At 38.1% G+C, this 16,370-nt stretch overlaps 1 protein-coding gene across 2 annotated transcripts in view; it reads right to left on the bottom strand.

The window, feature by feature from the left end:
- abtb1 (ankyrin repeat and BTB domain containing 1) overlaps positions 1-16,370 on the bottom strand; it is a 39,653-nt gene that overhangs the window by 16,194 nt on the left and 7,089 nt on the right. Inside the window, exons 3-8 of one of the 2 annotated variants that reach the window (XM_008105295.2) lie at positions 15,657-15,822; positions 12,964-13,108; positions 11,745-11,904; positions 8,617-8,662; positions 4,022-4,138; positions 2,696-2,811 (exon numbers count right to left, since the gene is read on the bottom strand). In XM_008105295.2, coding sequence (XP_008103502.1) covers positions 2,696-2,811; positions 4,022-4,138; positions 8,617-8,662; positions 11,745-11,904; positions 12,964-12,998 — 474 coding nt within the window. In that variant the 5' untranslated portion in view covers positions 12,999-13,108; positions 15,657-15,822. The remainder of the gene's footprint in view (positions 1-2,695; positions 2,812-4,021; positions 4,139-8,616; positions 8,663-11,744; positions 11,905-12,963; positions 13,109-15,656; positions 15,823-16,370) is intronic. The other variant, XM_003217728.4, reaches the window with a different exon arrangement.

Below are 16,370 nucleotides of genomic sequence, written 5' to 3'. Positions count from 1 at the left end.
TTTTTCATATCTTTATGTGAAAAAAGAGCATGTACACATGTATTTATTTGTTTCATTTATATACTGCTTTTGTCCTGGACTAGGATCCACAGTGGCTCACAAAAGAACTGGCTAGTTCTGTCTCCCACCACACCACATTTCCCAAGCACTGCTTCTGGCTTTCCCTCAAAATGTTGTAGGACTCAATTAACAGCAAGGCACAATCAATTCCACAAGGTAAGGGTGGCTAGAGAAAAAGTGGGATACATTTTCACCCAACTTTCCCACAAAAATGGTTTCCAACATTAAATCCATGGCACATTTGGGAAACATAAAAATGGAAATGCAAGAGGGCAGCATCTTGATTTAAGGGTCACCAGCCTGCTCAAATGGTTAAAAATGAAAACAATGGGACACCAGAGACCTGGCCTTTTTATTGTTTAAATCAGAAGAATCCAGTGTCTTTTCTGAATACTCTTTAATGATAACAGTAATTCTTAAGCTATCTGAGGTGATAGACCTGCAATTCCTCCACCACTAGAGACCCTGCACCATATTTAAGGCCATTGGCTTCAGTGGTTTCTTTTTTCCCATGGGAACAAACTGGTAGGGATTCAGTGGTTTTATTCTTGGCCAGCAACATTAATCACAATTATGCTTCAGGATCTGAAACCAGTTGCAAACGATTTAAGACTTGGTAGGGAGAAATGTGGCTCTCCAAAGGAAAGACTTTGGAAAGTCTTTGAAAAGGGCCCGGGCTGTGGCACAGGCGGGAGAGCAAGCCAGAGCAATTAACTGCAATGAATCACTCTGACCAGGAGGTCATGAGTTCGAGCCCCGCTCGGATCCTATGTTTGTTTGTCTTTGTTCTATGTTAAAAGGCATTGAATGTTTGCCTATATGTGTAATGTGATCCGCCCTGAGTCCCCTTCGGGGTGAGAAGGGTGGAATATAAATGCTGTAAATAAATAAATAAATAAAGACTGGAGGAAGGAATGTGTGATCCCATCACTTGCTCTCATTTTGCTTGACAATAATCATTGCATGTGCTATCTGTATGTATGTCCACTCTCAAATTGCCTGTTGATTTATGGGGATCTCATGAATTTCACTGGGTTTTCTTAGGCAAGGAACACACAGAGGTGGCCTTGTCAGGTCCTGCCTCTCAAATACAGCTCCAGACACCTGGCAATAATTGACAGACACAGCACTCCTAAAACAGAACTGAAATACCACTATGCAATGCAATATGAATGAAAATGTGTTTATAGAACAACCAATGGAATGGTTAGGTTTACCATATGCTGAAACATATTCGACTTCAAATAGTTGATTTCTCAGGGGAAGCTAAAGGAATCTGCACAATGTTGGCAGAGGGAGTAGATAAGGTGGGGGGGGGGGTCAGTGTAAAAGAAAACAACAGTCTACTTGGCAAAGAGATATTTGGCGAGGACAGCTCAGGAGTAACCTGACACATTCCAAAGAAAAAATGCAATGCAATAAACTACTCCTCATTTATGCTGCTAAATCTTGCAATGAATTTGCCATAGGGAGCTTATTCTGGGCACAGCAAAACAGTATGCTTTATTGAACTGTTGAAATTTGCAGCCCTTAAGAGCTTTTTAAAATGAAGACCACATTTCATTTGTTTACTCTTGAGGATCCAAATAAGAAGGAGAAAATTCACAAGAAGTTAAAAGAATAAAATGATTTTACAAAGAATTCAAAACAAACACTAAAGGGATGATTACTAAAACACTGGTTAATATGTTTTAAATCCAGTCACAGGATGAATGCATCTGGGTTGGCTTCATATGTTAATTTCACAAAGCTAATGCAAAGATGTTTTGGTTTTCCGCTGCATATCTTCACTTTGAAAAAGGGACCCTGGCATCTCCAACTGAATACAGGTTTGCATTTCCCCTGCATTTCGAAGCACAGGAACCTGTCTTATACTGAGACAGATCACCAGTATATGGAGCTCAGTACTGCCAACTCTGTTTGCGATATTTTTCCATGGTTGCAAGCAGAGCTTTTTCTGAGTCTTTTCTGAAGATTTCTGCTATTCCATAGTGACCTACCATCCAAGTACTAACCAGGTCTGACCCAGTCCGATAAGACTGTTTTGAGGGCGATAAAGATTTCTGGGAGAACATACATCTCTCAATTACCATGTTTCCTTCTTAGTTAAGAAAATGTGTGACAAAAAGTTGAATATAATGTAATAAGCAAAGTGTCTTTTTACAGACATAAATGCTCTATATTATATGAAGGACTAACAGATAATTCTTAATTTGGAACTAACCAAGCTAAATATCCAATATTGTCTAAATATCTTAAAGGCACCAGATCCCATCTGATCTTGGAAGCTCAGCAGAAACATCCCCGGTTAGTATTTAGATGGGAGACTGCCAACAAGTATCAGTACTGTAGGCTATTGTTCAGAGGAAGAAACTGACAAACTGCGTTTGAATAATCCTTGCGTAAGAAAACACTTTGGAATTCATGGGATCAACATAAATTGACAAAGGGGGAAGGAAGTTGAAAAGAAAAATAAATGCTGGATTGGCATCCTTGCAACATGGAAATGGGAGTTCAAAAGTACCAAATGATAACTGTGAGGCCCAAGGAAAAGAATCAAGGGGAACAGAATACAGAAGTGGAAAAACTCAGTAAGAAGAAGGGGTGGGATGGAGGAAAATGAATGTTTTCCTACCCTGAGTTCAGCTGGAAGGGCACAGTCTGCTAGCAGAGCCAGGTCTTCCTGCAACCTTGAGTTACCTGTGGGCTCAATTGTTAGCACCTTCACACAAGTCCCTGGCTTGGAAGAGACTGAAAGAGCAAAACAAAACAGATCCAACATACAGAATGCAGAACACACTATGGACACCTTTTGGGAAGGGCTACGTATCTTTGGGCTGAATCTAATGTTGTGCTAGCAGTTAAAGCTGAATTTTCACCCCAGCTCATGTACAAGCAATAAACAAAAATAAGATTCTCACACAGGGCCTCTCACCACCCTTTTAAGAACAAATCAAAACAGAACAGATGGCTTAGGATTTGATGAGCCATGTTTAAATTCCAAGGAACCAAACTCTTGGTAGTTAAAGATTGTGTTGCAATATGAATGGGTCCAACAAAGCCACAGAAATGTCAGGAGAAAACAGGAAATAATTTGGTATAGCTCTACCTTGTGAACACTGCCTACATATTTACAAACAATCATGGGGTTGTTTTTATTGAAAACAAAGCTTTTTTGATTTCTAAAAAATGTAATTCATCTCAGTACAGATGTAATAATAAATATAATAATTATGATAAATATAATAATTAAATTGCAAGTATAATTAAGGAGGAGCAGTGTAGACAAAATGAATTACAAAAGAAATCCTAATGCACTGTGGATTACGTTCAGCATATGCTTTACGGATTACATTATGGATGTATATGTTAGTTTGCTGCAAAAGGAAGAGGAGCCAGAATAACTAGAATAATGAAACCATCTGTTGAAATTAACACTGAATCATTAAGAACTAAGCATTTCTGATGCAGCATTGGCTTCACTTATGCTTATTACATTGAGTTATCTCCTTCTCTCCCATCCTTATAACCTATCTTGTCAACTTCCTGCTACAGTGGGCTTCATTTCAAGAAGAACTCATTATCCTTGTGGTTAACACACGCAAACTAGGCTTAAAAGAAAAGGAGAAGGGACACTACCATTCTGGCGCCTTCAGAATAAAGTGCTTATTGCATTACAAGGTTTTGTAGCCAGCAGACACAAGAGGCCAGTTATGACTATTTAGGATACTTTCTTAGGCTACAAATCAAGAGGCCCATAAAGAAGTATCCCTGTGTTAGTTATCGAGTAAAAACTGTGGCAGAAACAAAGTTAGGCATGAATTGACATTTACCTTTGCTCTCCCCAAATCTTACCCACAGATGTCAGTGTTCTTGATATTTAACAGATTACCACAGCAGACCAAACCCTGATATTTGTTGCCCAGGTTATAAAGCGTAGGAGTGCGACTGGGAAACTTACCAAATTCATAGACCTTTTTACACTTGGTTTCCAAATCTTCAATGAGATCCTGGAGCCGACATTGCTTAGCCAGTCTTTTGCAGTCACTCACATATTCAACATCTATGTCTAATCGACCTAGCAAAGAAAAAATAAAATAAAAACCAAATGATTATTTCAATCAGTTCCTTTATTGTCTTCCCTGTTATTCAGCAAGGTGCAATCCATCCTTAAAAACCACAGCTGGAAAATGTAAGCTTGAGCACCACCTTGTGGCTTGAGGAAACACTGCATTTATGCTTTCTAAAACCAACCACTAAGAGTTTGGCTTTCATCACACCAGAGATGCTCTAGCAGGGCCGTAGCCAGAAAAATTTGGGGGGTTGAACCCCCCCCCTCCCCCCCCCCCCCCCGCTACAGGCCTGTCAATATTTGCTTGAGATAGTGCTTGTAGTTCTGGAGGGACTCTTAATTTTTTTGCGTCTCATAGACTTAGCATGGGGAGTTGGTTAACCAGTTAAAATTCATGAGTAAACCAGTTTTTTTTTAACCTGAAAAATTTCGGGGGGGGAGTTGAACCCCTAACACCCCCCCCCCCCCGGCTACAGCCCTGTATTCTAGTACAGTGGTTCTCAACCTGTGGGTCCCCAGATGTTTTGGTTTTCAACTCCCAGAAATCCTAACAGCTGGTAAACTTGCTGGGATTTCTGAGAGTTGTAGGTCAAAACATTTGAGGACCCACAGGTTGAGAACCACTGCTCTAGTGTGATGAAGTCCTTGGTTAGCCCTGGTCTAAATATCCTAAAGACATCAGATCCTGTCTCATCTTAGAAATGAAACTGGGTCAGTCATGGTTGTACGGTACTTGGATAGAACTGCCAAGTAACATCAGGTGCTTTAGGATATATTTCAAAGGAATTAACTAGTAGAACCACCTCTGAATATTCCTTATCGAAGTAAACCCCATGAAATTCATGGGGTTGCCATAAATTGACATGTGGATTGACGGAACACACATACACACAGAGTTGCCATATTTACTTGAATCTATTGCACATGTTTTTGGCCAAATAATGTTGCAATAATTAGGGTGCCTGCAGGCAAGGGTTGGATGAGAGCTAGCACACATGAATGTACTTAGGCCTCCTCTCTTCCCATCCCTTGGCAACAGCAGTCGCAATGGTGGTCTCACAACAGAATCCTATTGGTGACTAGCAGGACTTTTCAGCCTTCCAGCCAACTGACCTCCACCATAATGAGAGTACTCCACCCGAGCAGTAGCGATACACCAAGTGTCCAGATTGGGGCACTAAGCCAGTGGCAGCTGTGAATGGCAAAAACTGAGTAGGGGTACTGGGGTCTGATGGGCTCTTGATGGGGACATGGGTTGGGATGGGCCCCAAGGGTCAGCTCAGTAAACACAAAAGTGCCTTCTGGAGAGGACTCTCTTAGCCGGCTGGGGCATTTTTTGCCAATGTACATATTTGCCAGCAAATAGGGGTCTTTTTTGTTTCAAGGTTTTGAAAATTGAGGCCATTATTAGATTTGATGATGCATTAGATTTGAGTAAATACGCTACTTCAGCTACTGATCTTGAATCAACTCTTACGAAAATGTTCAAAGGTGAGGCCTGAGAGAATTCTGTTTTGTCATGTTGCTGTTTATATCTAAGCCAGGGGTCCCCAAACTAAGGCCCAGGGGCCACATGAGGCCTATTGAAGCCATTTATCTGGCCCTCGCAGCGGCGGCTCCCTCCTTCTCTTTGCTTGTTTATAATGGCATTTTAATTATTATTTAATTAACTATTAAGGGGTGCTTTGCTAGTGCTTTTGGTGCACAAAGGTAGAAGGGAGTTGAACTAAATGGCCCAAGCAGTCTCTTCCAACTCTTCTTCTTCTTCGTCTTCTTCTTATTATTATTATTATTATTATTATTGACAGAATGACACAGTATAACACAGCAAACGAGAGATATATGCCGGATTTCATATCACAAAATCACAAGTTGAACACTTCCCAAGCGTTTAGGGTTGTGTGATACATTATTATTATTATTATTATTATTATTAACAACATTGAGGCTGGGTGGCCATCTGTCAGGAGTGTTTTGCTTGTGCTTTTGGTGCACAAAGGTAGAAGGGGGTTGGACTCTTCCAACCCTCTATTATTTTTATTATGATTATGATTATTATTAACATTGAGGCTGTATTTGTTCCCATTTTGTTGTTTTTACTTCAAAATAAGATATGTGCAGTGTTCATGGGAATTTGTTCATAGTTTTTTTTAAAAAAAACTATAGTCCAGCCCTCCAACTGTCTGAGGGACCATGAACCCCCCGTTTAAAAAGTTTGGGGACCCCTGATCTAAGCAGTTACAATATAAAACTATAACCAAATATATCAATATTCTAAGTACAGTAGAGTCTCACTTATCCAACATAAACGGGCCGACAGAACGTTGGATAAGTGAATATGTTGGATAATAAGGAGGGATTAAGGAAAAGCCTATTACACATCAAATTAGGTTATGATTTTACAAATTAAGCACCAAAACATCAAATTTAACAACAAATTTGACAGAAAAAGTAGTTCAATACGCAGTAATGCTATGTAGTAATTACTGTATTTACGAATTTAGCACCAAAATATCATGATGTATTGAAAACATTGACTACAAAAATGCGTTGGATAATCCAGAATGTTGGATAAGTGAGACTCTACTGTACCATATATTTTGGTGTATAAGTCAAAGGTAGATTTCGGGGGCAAAATTATGTATGTCACTGTGACCCATGGACAACTTGGGAGCATGTAATCAATCTTTTTCTCTCCTTTTAAAAATGCATAGAGGGAACATAGGAAGAGCTAAAGAAGAGAGAATATGTTTATTTGATGGTTTGCAGGTGAGTTTACAACTGCATTCCCGATCTCAAAATGTATATGAGGAAAAAGAATGAGAATGCAGCCTGAAACAAAAAGGAGGATAGAAGAGCAAGCAAAGCAACCTGTCTCTATCAGGGACCCAGCATGAAGCCAATGACAAGAAGCAGTACTCCTACCCCATGACCCCTCATTTGCTAAAACCAGAGAAATAACGATAGCCAGCCATCCTTCCACACTTCCTTTTCAGCCTGAACAGCACTCAGCAGAAAGGTGAGGGAAACCAAAAACTGCAGTTGAGCAATTTATACAGTAAGCCCCCATTAAAAGTAGCAGCCACTGCTCCTCTCTATCTCAAGACACCTGGCCAGTACTGAATGCTACAGGCCTCTGTCCACTAAAGGATACGCTACATGTGTATGGTTAATTAGCAATGTCACAGTCTTAATACAACTATATTCCATACAGCACTTCCAAAAACATGGATATAGGGAAGAACATTTGCACAGAGTGGTAAAAAGTCACAAAGGCACCTGATGTTTTAGAAATGTTTTGAAAATGTTTCTGAAAATATTTTACATGTAATATAATGTAAAATATATGTGTACTGTATACAATGCTGTGGTATTGTAAATTAAAAACAAAAAAATATTAAATACTGAAACTCATTGTGACTTTTGGTCCACTCTGAATTTTCAGGCAATGGCATATTGTCATTCGAACGCTTCAACAAAAGAACTAATACAATAACAAAATGCTGTGGCGGGGGAAAATGCCTGGACTCCACAACGGATTGAAATAAATTCTTGATATATTTATGAAAATATTGATATCTTGTCTTCTATCATGAGAGTGATGTACAAATGAAATAAATTTAAGCAGATCAAAGTAATACACACACATAAAATATATTAAACAATTTAGCAAGTGGTAAATGGATTTAAAAGGTTACACCAATTTGAAACCACGAACATAGATGTGCCCCAGAGTTTTTAATGCTTTTTCTTGTGGAATTTTTTTCATGGTGTTAAAATAAAGCCAACATTGCCACCTTAACTGGGCCCTCTCCCATGCCTCAACATACCATACTGACCCAGGTTTTGTAACATAGAACAGGGCCCCCAGCTCCAAATCCAGAAAACCTCAAGCATTAAAGTTTCAGCTCAATTAAGAGTTAATTTACACATTTATTCTAATTTACATTGACCTTTTTGAAGGAATTACCCTTCAAAACTTGGGACAAGGATGTACTGAAAAATGACCAGTGGCTAAAACTGGGTAACGCCATATGGCTGCCTCAAGGCTATTACTCCATTTCACCTACCTACTATCTACATCCAGTAGAGTCCATCAGTTTAGCTTTTATCCAAGAAAGCAGCACATTTTGAGGGGGGATACGTGGAATACATACATTTACAGATTTTCAGAGAGATAGCTATGTTAGTCTGTTTCTGTATAAAAACAAAGGAAGTAAGATGGGGAAGTTGTCTAGTAGTACCTTTAAAGACTAAATGATTTAGCATGAGTTCTTGTTATTAAAAATCAGTTCAGGGCACCCAAGAAAGTGGGTTTTAATCCACATCATACTAACTGAATCACACTGCCTTCAAGATGCAACACGACTTACCCCTCCCCACTTTTTCCTTAATTTCTACACAAATGCATTTTTTCCAAAGGATGACCAGCCCAAGTGCAGCAACTATAGCTATAATACATCACAGCACATGACCAGATTTACCTGTATAGAGGTACTGCAGAAGGGAACCAAAGGCAGCTGGGTTGATCTATATAAGGAATGAAACTGGTTATTTACAGAGGTTGTACCACACCATTGCTTGAAACAAATACTAATATTAATGAGAAGGCAATCTAGGAGGTGGAAAATACATTTTAGAAGTAGGATCCTGTGGATGTCTAATGCTTTTGGTCTCCAATTCCAGTTAGCCTTTGCCAGTTTGAACAATAATGGTTTCGACAAGCCTTGATGAGCAAGCAGAGTATTAGTTTCCTATCTTCTCTAAAATGATCAAAAGAAGACTATACTGTAGAATTAATATAGTTTTAGTACATTTTAACTGCCATGACTCAAGGATCTGGAATCATCAGTTGTAGTTTTACAACTACAACTTTAGTTTTCTCTGCCAAACAGTCCTGGTGCCTTATCTAACTACAAATCCCAGGACAATATAGCACTGAGCCATGGCAGCTAAAATGATGTCAAACTGCATTAATTCAACAGAGTACATGTTTTAGAGATGACTGTGTAGTATCCATGCAGCATGAAAAGGTGGGAGAATTCAAGTAAGGGAATCACACTCTGAATGACCCATATGGGAATAAAATCAGCTTAGAAGTATGTCCACTAGTTTAGAACATATCCTCTGGAAAGGGAATTGTTTACTGCAGGGGGCAGATTATTATTTTAAATCTAGGGGGACATTTCAAATGCCACCTTCACCTGAAGTCACAAGTGGTACAGTCAACTGCATCCTGCTGCATCTATAGACTAGGCCCTATGCTTGACCCCTGCAGCTTTAAGCAAGCATGGTTTAAAAGAGTGTTCTCCTTTTGAAAAAAAATGTTTCCACTTTCAATATATTGCCTTTGTAAAATGTGAAGCAATATGCATTTTATTTAGAAAGAATGGTACTAGCATTAGAAACTATGAACACCATCAAAGTGAACTGATACTGCAGGTTATTTGTTTTCCATTATCTGTTTATGGGATTGCTATTTGAAGTGTTTTTCCAAAATTGTTGCAAACTTAACACTCCAACCTCATTCTAGGAACTTTGCACTACTTTAATCTCAAAACCAAACGTATAATTGCTATTATTTTTAATTGTTAAATGAACCACGTTGAACAATCCCAGTGTATCTCTGATAAAACGATAGTGGAGAATAATTAGAGATTGCCATAATGAGAAGTGGTCATACATAAGCAATGACCAATAGACTAATAGGAAAGGGATTTGTTCCCTTGGAATAATAAAACTCTTGCATTTTTTAGCATCTAAATTTTAAAGGCCACACTTCCTCTTTCCACAACCTAGTAAAAGGTAAAGGTAAAGGTTTCCCCTGACGTTAAGTCCAGTCGTGTCCAACTCTGGGGGTTGGTGCTCATCTCCATTTCTAAGCCGAAGAGCCAGCGTTGTCCGTAGACACCTCCAAGGTCATGTGGCCAGCATGACTGCATGGAACGCCGTTACCTTCCCGCCGGAGCGGTACCTATTGATCTACTCACATTTGCATGTTTTCGAACTGCTGGGTTGGCAGAAGCTGGAGCCAACAGCGGGAGCTCACTCTGCTCCCCGGGTTTGAACCTGGGACCTTTTGGTCTGCAAGTTCAGCAGCTCAGCGCTTTAATACACTGAGCCACCGGAGGCTTCTATTACTGTTCCTAACAACTATTTGGCTTTCCCTTCCAAATACATTTACATAAACAGATCAACGTTGTATTCATTAATTTTATTTATGAATTTGAGGTGTGTTATCAAAAGTAGAAGCTTGGTTATATAGTATCATCTAAAGGAAGTAGAATAACAGGATAAAAATGATTGGATAGTGAGTGTGAGGCTCAAAGAATTAACCTCTTGCAGTTTATGACTGAAATTTGTGTATATAGTCATGCAGGTAGGTGTTTTGATTGTGTGTTCTGATATAGGTTTGTAGTTTGTTGTAGGAGCTAGTACGTAGCTGTGTAATTTTAGCTTTATACATTATTAAATACTTTATATTTTCTTTTCTTTTGAATAAAAATTACATTACAAACATTGTATTAATTCATTTAACAGCTTCATGCTCCTGATTTGAGCTATCCCTAGGTTTTAAACGAGATAAAGCACAGAGCAGAATATGTCCATACAAAGAAAACAATTTCAGGGTATGGTAAATGAAGACCTCTAGCCCAAAAGCACATGATGAATTCACTGCCCCAATCTGAGACAGAAAGGCAGAAATTCCGATATGAGTTCTTAAAGAGGATGAAACACACTTTTTACTGTTTATTTTTGTGAAATGAAAGTTGCGAATTAAAAGTTATGAATATAACAAACAGAAAAGTACATTTTTCCACTATTTGTCCAGTCACATGAATGACAGGATGTGTAATCCATGAGAGATATTCTCCCGAATACCATGTGTTTATAAAATACAAAGTTATACAAGAGGTTGTTAAAAGGAAGATACGGTTTTGGAGACAAAAGTTAAATATACTGTGCATGTATATACATCTATGTGTGTATGTACACTAGAATGAACAACCTCCATGGAGATTGCTCTGGAACTCTATGTGGACAGTGTTTGATGTTTCTCTTACATAGATGGGTTATGTAATTCCATGAAAAAACATTTCTGCAAAACTATTAATAATGGCTTTAGCAATTTTAGAGAAGAGCTTAACCAACAAACCACAAAGGCGCACTGTTAAAAGATCTAAATGCTCTCAGTAAACACATGATCTGCTTTTGCTATTCAATTAGGACTTTAAAAAACACTAGTGGCTTTATGGAATGAAAGCTACCATAAGGAATCTGCTCCAGGACTAATTTCTCATTTGACTTTCATCTAAGAATGCAAATGTACAAGTAGCTCAACAGCTCAACATCAGATTCATTCCAAAGCTCAACAAATTTATGGACATTATATTGCAGCTATGTTTAGCATGTTGTGATTCTAACTTCATTTTGCACTGCAGCCAAAATATCACCAAATGGCTTATGAAGACAGACTTCCCTCGCATTGTAGCGTTTCTTTTCTTTATTGCACATCTTCTAAATGCTACAACGCATGATTAATGGCAGAAACCAAAGCACCAACTACTGGCAAATCCTCAGGAAAAAGAAAACATAATGTGGGTTTCCTCACCAGTGGATGCTTCAGTGCTATGACATTCTTCCCCTTCCACTTGGTCTCAAACATTTCTGCGAAATATGCACTTCGGGCACCAAGTATGCAGCGATGAGCACAGAAGGACTTCCCATGGACGATAAAGACAATGTCACTTTGATATCCCTGTTCTAGAAGCCTGCAAGGAAAGCAGAAAAAAACAAGAGTTAGAGAATTGCAGAAAAACAAAATGAACTATGGGGTTCAAACACTGGGAGGACGTTGTTTGCATTTGTTCTTTCAAAGAAAAAATACTGCAGTTCTAAACTACTGGCAACATTCTATGTGTGCATGTGTGTGAACATATGTGCATGCTCACACATATGTATTTCTGATTTGGCACATCAGTTTCATCTTATGCGTGGGAGATTCCAACATGGTATGTATAGAATGTTGCTGCCTAGCTCCTTTGAAACCTTTATTTAAAAGAGTTTTCTCTAAAAGAATACTTGGAGATGTATTAGTTTCAAAGCAAACTACCAGCTGCCAGGGCCATTTCCAGTAATGGCTGTGGATGCTACCTGGCCTCCAAACATGTCATTGGAAAATGAAAATGGTGGCTGAATGGACTCCATGGTGGTGTTTAAACAGAACACAGATCTTTTGCAACTTTTTAAAAGAATCAAAACCTATAAGCATGCACACATTACCATTTGAGCAGCTAATATCTTAACCCAGTGTTAGAAAGACTGAAACATTGGTATCTGCTGTGCTGCTTTGAGGGTATTTTGAGTTGGCATTTTACTATAAAAACAGCTCTCCCCTTAGTGCATATAAAGATGCATCACAGCTATGGAAAGTATTTGAAATAAAGATCTTAAAACATGGATAAAAGGAAATGCACATTCAGGTTTACATGTCTCAAACTCTGTCAGAGATACCACCAACTTGAATTGGTTTCAGAAACAAATAGACAAAATATTGTGGTATGCCACCATGATTCCAATGTTGGGAGAAAGACAGGCTATAAGATAAACAGTCAAAAACTAAGGCCATTCAATTCAGTTAATGAAAAGGCTACCAGGCAAGTTCAGTGTCACTTGAAGCTTCTGGGCTGTATCCCAGGGCAGGCCTATGTATAATATATTACAAAAATACAAACCAGCAAGATCAGTTCAGGCAAGACAATCCAATAGAAATAAAGACAAAGCATGCCAGTATTTAGCAACCTTTCTGATCACAGCAGGATACATCTCACCGTTGAAGGAAGACATCGTAGTAATCCCTTTTCATACACTTTGCTGTGATCTGCTTGTACTCTTTTAGCACCCGTCGGATAGTATCACTCAGGGCCCCATATAAGCAACGCTCTCCGTCAAAGGTGTTTACTTCACATTTTGCACCTATAAAGATTCCAAGAAGATACTTGGGTACAAAGCCAGATTATAAGTATCAAACAGAAATATAAAGATAGGAAACATCTTTTCTCTCTCTTTCTCACTGAACCCACTGAAGCTGAATGGTGGGCGATTTGGGGAAGGAAAAAAAAGCAGTGCAGCCAATCCTCCATGTTCTCTGAGGTCGGGGACACGAAATCCCTGTGAAAGTGGCAAAACCACAAATAGAAAGCCACTTTTTTAAACTAAGAGAACACCTCTCTAGGAATCTCTAGCCACTCAAGCAGGATGTATGGTCACGTTCTGCCAAAAGTTAACTATAGAATCACACTGAGGACCAAGAGATCCCTAGAGATATATTTTCTCTAGGAATCCCCAGGTCCTTAAACGTGATTCTACGGCCAAGATCCAATCAAAGTTGGTTGTAGAGGTGCACTGGTGGACCTAGAAATTTCTAGAGAGAACATTTGAATCAAAGTTCACAAAAGATAAATTCTCAAATTCAGATGGCTGACAACACAACACATACCTAAATTATGGAATTTGCTGCCACGGGATGGAAGTGATGTAAACTTAACAGCTTAAAACTGTTTTGGTTAAATTCACAGAAATGGAGCTATCAGTGGCTTGTCCTGAAGGGATTGTTTCCCCTCCGTCCCAGAGACTATGTTTCTTTATATCAGTTGTTGGGAAGTACAAAATTTAAAACTGCTCTTGTGCTCATGAGGCTTGCCAGAAGCATGAGCATGGTCACTGAGGGAAGCAAAGAGGCCTATAGTTTCATGCAGCATGGTTTGACTTATATTCATACAGTTACAAAACTGAAAGTAATACTGTAGGTATTTTACCTCAGAAAGAAAATCAAAACTGTACCACTTTCCAAAAAAACAACAACCCAATTTTGAAAAATTAGAGTTACAATGCAAGCATTGACATGTTCTTCAGGCTCAAGGCAGAGTTCATGAAATAAAGTCTTGCCCATAATAAAAAGTTTCCTTCGTTTCTGTTTTGATATAACTGGAAATTTATTCAGTTAAGAAAACATGCCTGGTTGATGAGACATGAGTATTTTACAGTATGTTACAATATCTGCTGTATTCAAAAAGAAAGGATTATAAACATATTGCATACTTGGTAAAATGGGGGGAAAGCACCTGAAAAAGGAAAATATTATACTCCTTGGGACATCAGATGAAGTATCAAAAGTACATCCCTTGCAATACATCAGAGAATACCACAGACTTAGCAAAAAGATGGAGAGTCATCTGAAGAAGGAATGTATTCTATTACACTGTCAACATTTTAATGGCTGCACTGACAAATGAACAATTTCTAATCGGAGACATCCTCAGACAACAGCAAAACACCAAGCTTATGTAATGGATAATATAGCCAAGTTCTAATCTAAAGTTCTAGATCACATTGTGGCCTTGAAATAATTATTCAGTTAAATATTTCTTAAAGGCAGAAGTCTGTTAATGGAACGAAGAATTATTTACATCACTTTTACCCCGCCTTTCTCTCCGAGGAGACTCAAAGCGGCTTACAGTAAATAGGCAAAAATTCAATGCCTAAAAACAATGTAAAAACAACAATTCATATAAAACTATCTACAAAACAACAGTTCATATAAAACAGGAGCAAACACGGTGTTCACTGCCAGGGTAAGATTTGAATTTTATTTTTTTTATCCCAGAAAGAACGACTTTGGATAAAAGCACTACAAAGCTCATCTGATATCAAATCATAAATTATGCCCTGTAGCTTATTACTCTGAATGCATAATATTCTTTGAATGTATTCAATAATACAACGAAACAAGTGGGGTTAGATCGGCCCCTTCCCTCTTGTCATTTCACAAACAAGTGAAAACTTGGCTTTGGGAACAAGCATTTGGCTCAGCATAATTACCTGTGCAATATAGTTGGAATGGGCTCTGGATTGATGAATATGATTATCAACTGTAGTAGTCTTATGTTTACGTATGTTGTTTACATGCTGTTTTAAATTGTTGCTTAATTGCTTTTAACTGTTGTTGCTGTTTGGGCATGAAATAATGCCACCCATGTAAGCCGCCCTGAGTCCCCTTCGGGGTGAGAAGGGCAGGTTATAAATGTTGTAAATAATAAACAAACAAACAAACAAACTGGGGTGGAGGAGAAGGATTCTACTAGGCTTTTCCCGCCAACACATACACCTTTGTCTATTCAGCCAAATTCCTCAGAGTGTATCAATATCATATAATTTAAAATAAATATCATTTGAGGAAATTTCTATTTCCAGACAGAAGCATAAAAATGCAGTAAAGAATGTAATAAGGCTTAACACCAAAAAAATTTCTACAGTTGCTCTTGAAATTAAAACTAGAAAAACCTTAACCTTTTTAAAGATAAAATGAAACTCAGAGGTAGCAAAATTTATTACATTGTTTGTAACAATATGAATATTCATTTAAGTCTTATATATATATGATTGCGGTGTGTATATATATATACACACCGCAATCATATTATAAATAACTTCTTCTCTTTGAGATATTTATACATGTACTTACTTTATTCAGTTAATTATACTGAATTGGATCACAGATCCTTCTTGTCCAATAGTGTAAACTGTGAATGGAAGCAGCTCTCAAACATTCCTTTCTCTATCTCAAAAGCCATGGTACTTTTCAGTGGTCTTTCATGTAAATTATAACCAGGTCTGACTCTGCTTAGCTTCTGAAATCAAATAAGACTGGATGCGTTCAGTGTGGTATGGCGGGATTCTTGCTAGCATCGTCTTAACAGAGATAATAGATTAGATGAGTATTTTTTAAAAACCCAATTGGTGTTGCATGAACATAGCTGGGGATTGCTGCCTGGAAATATTTTGTGTGGAACAAATTAGCAAGAAAATGTACAAATTCCTAAGCAATATCTGGTCTTCCTCTCTGCTCTTAGTACCTCCAATGAAACTTGAATTATATTCTTTAATATAATTAATTTATATTCTTTAACCAAACAAAGACTTAAAAGAAAGTTGGATAAAAATAGCAGTAATGAGTGCCAGCCAAGGTCTAATTCCAAAAGTTTACAACCCAATTCTCCATTAACATCAACTGTCGCAAAGAAAATAATATTTATTTTAAAAAAGCATGACAAGTTGCCTGACTATCAAAGCTAAATCATTCAATGCAATTATATGGTTTTCCAGTGCAGCAGCTTATAAATTGTATTTCACAGAGATATGTAACTGGATATTTTTCATAGACTGCCTCCAAACAAAA

This window comes from Anolis carolinensis, chromosome 2 (assembly GCF_035594765.1).
Source record: "Anolis carolinensis isolate JA03-04 chromosome 2, rAnoCar3.1.pri, whole genome shotgun sequence".
In the NCBI taxonomy this organism is placed as follows: domain Eukaryota; kingdom Metazoa; phylum Chordata; class Lepidosauria; order Squamata; family Dactyloidae; genus Anolis; species Anolis carolinensis.
The sequence above is the reverse complement of the archived record's forward strand: the minus strand, read 5'-3'. Positions and strand labels throughout refer to the sequence as shown.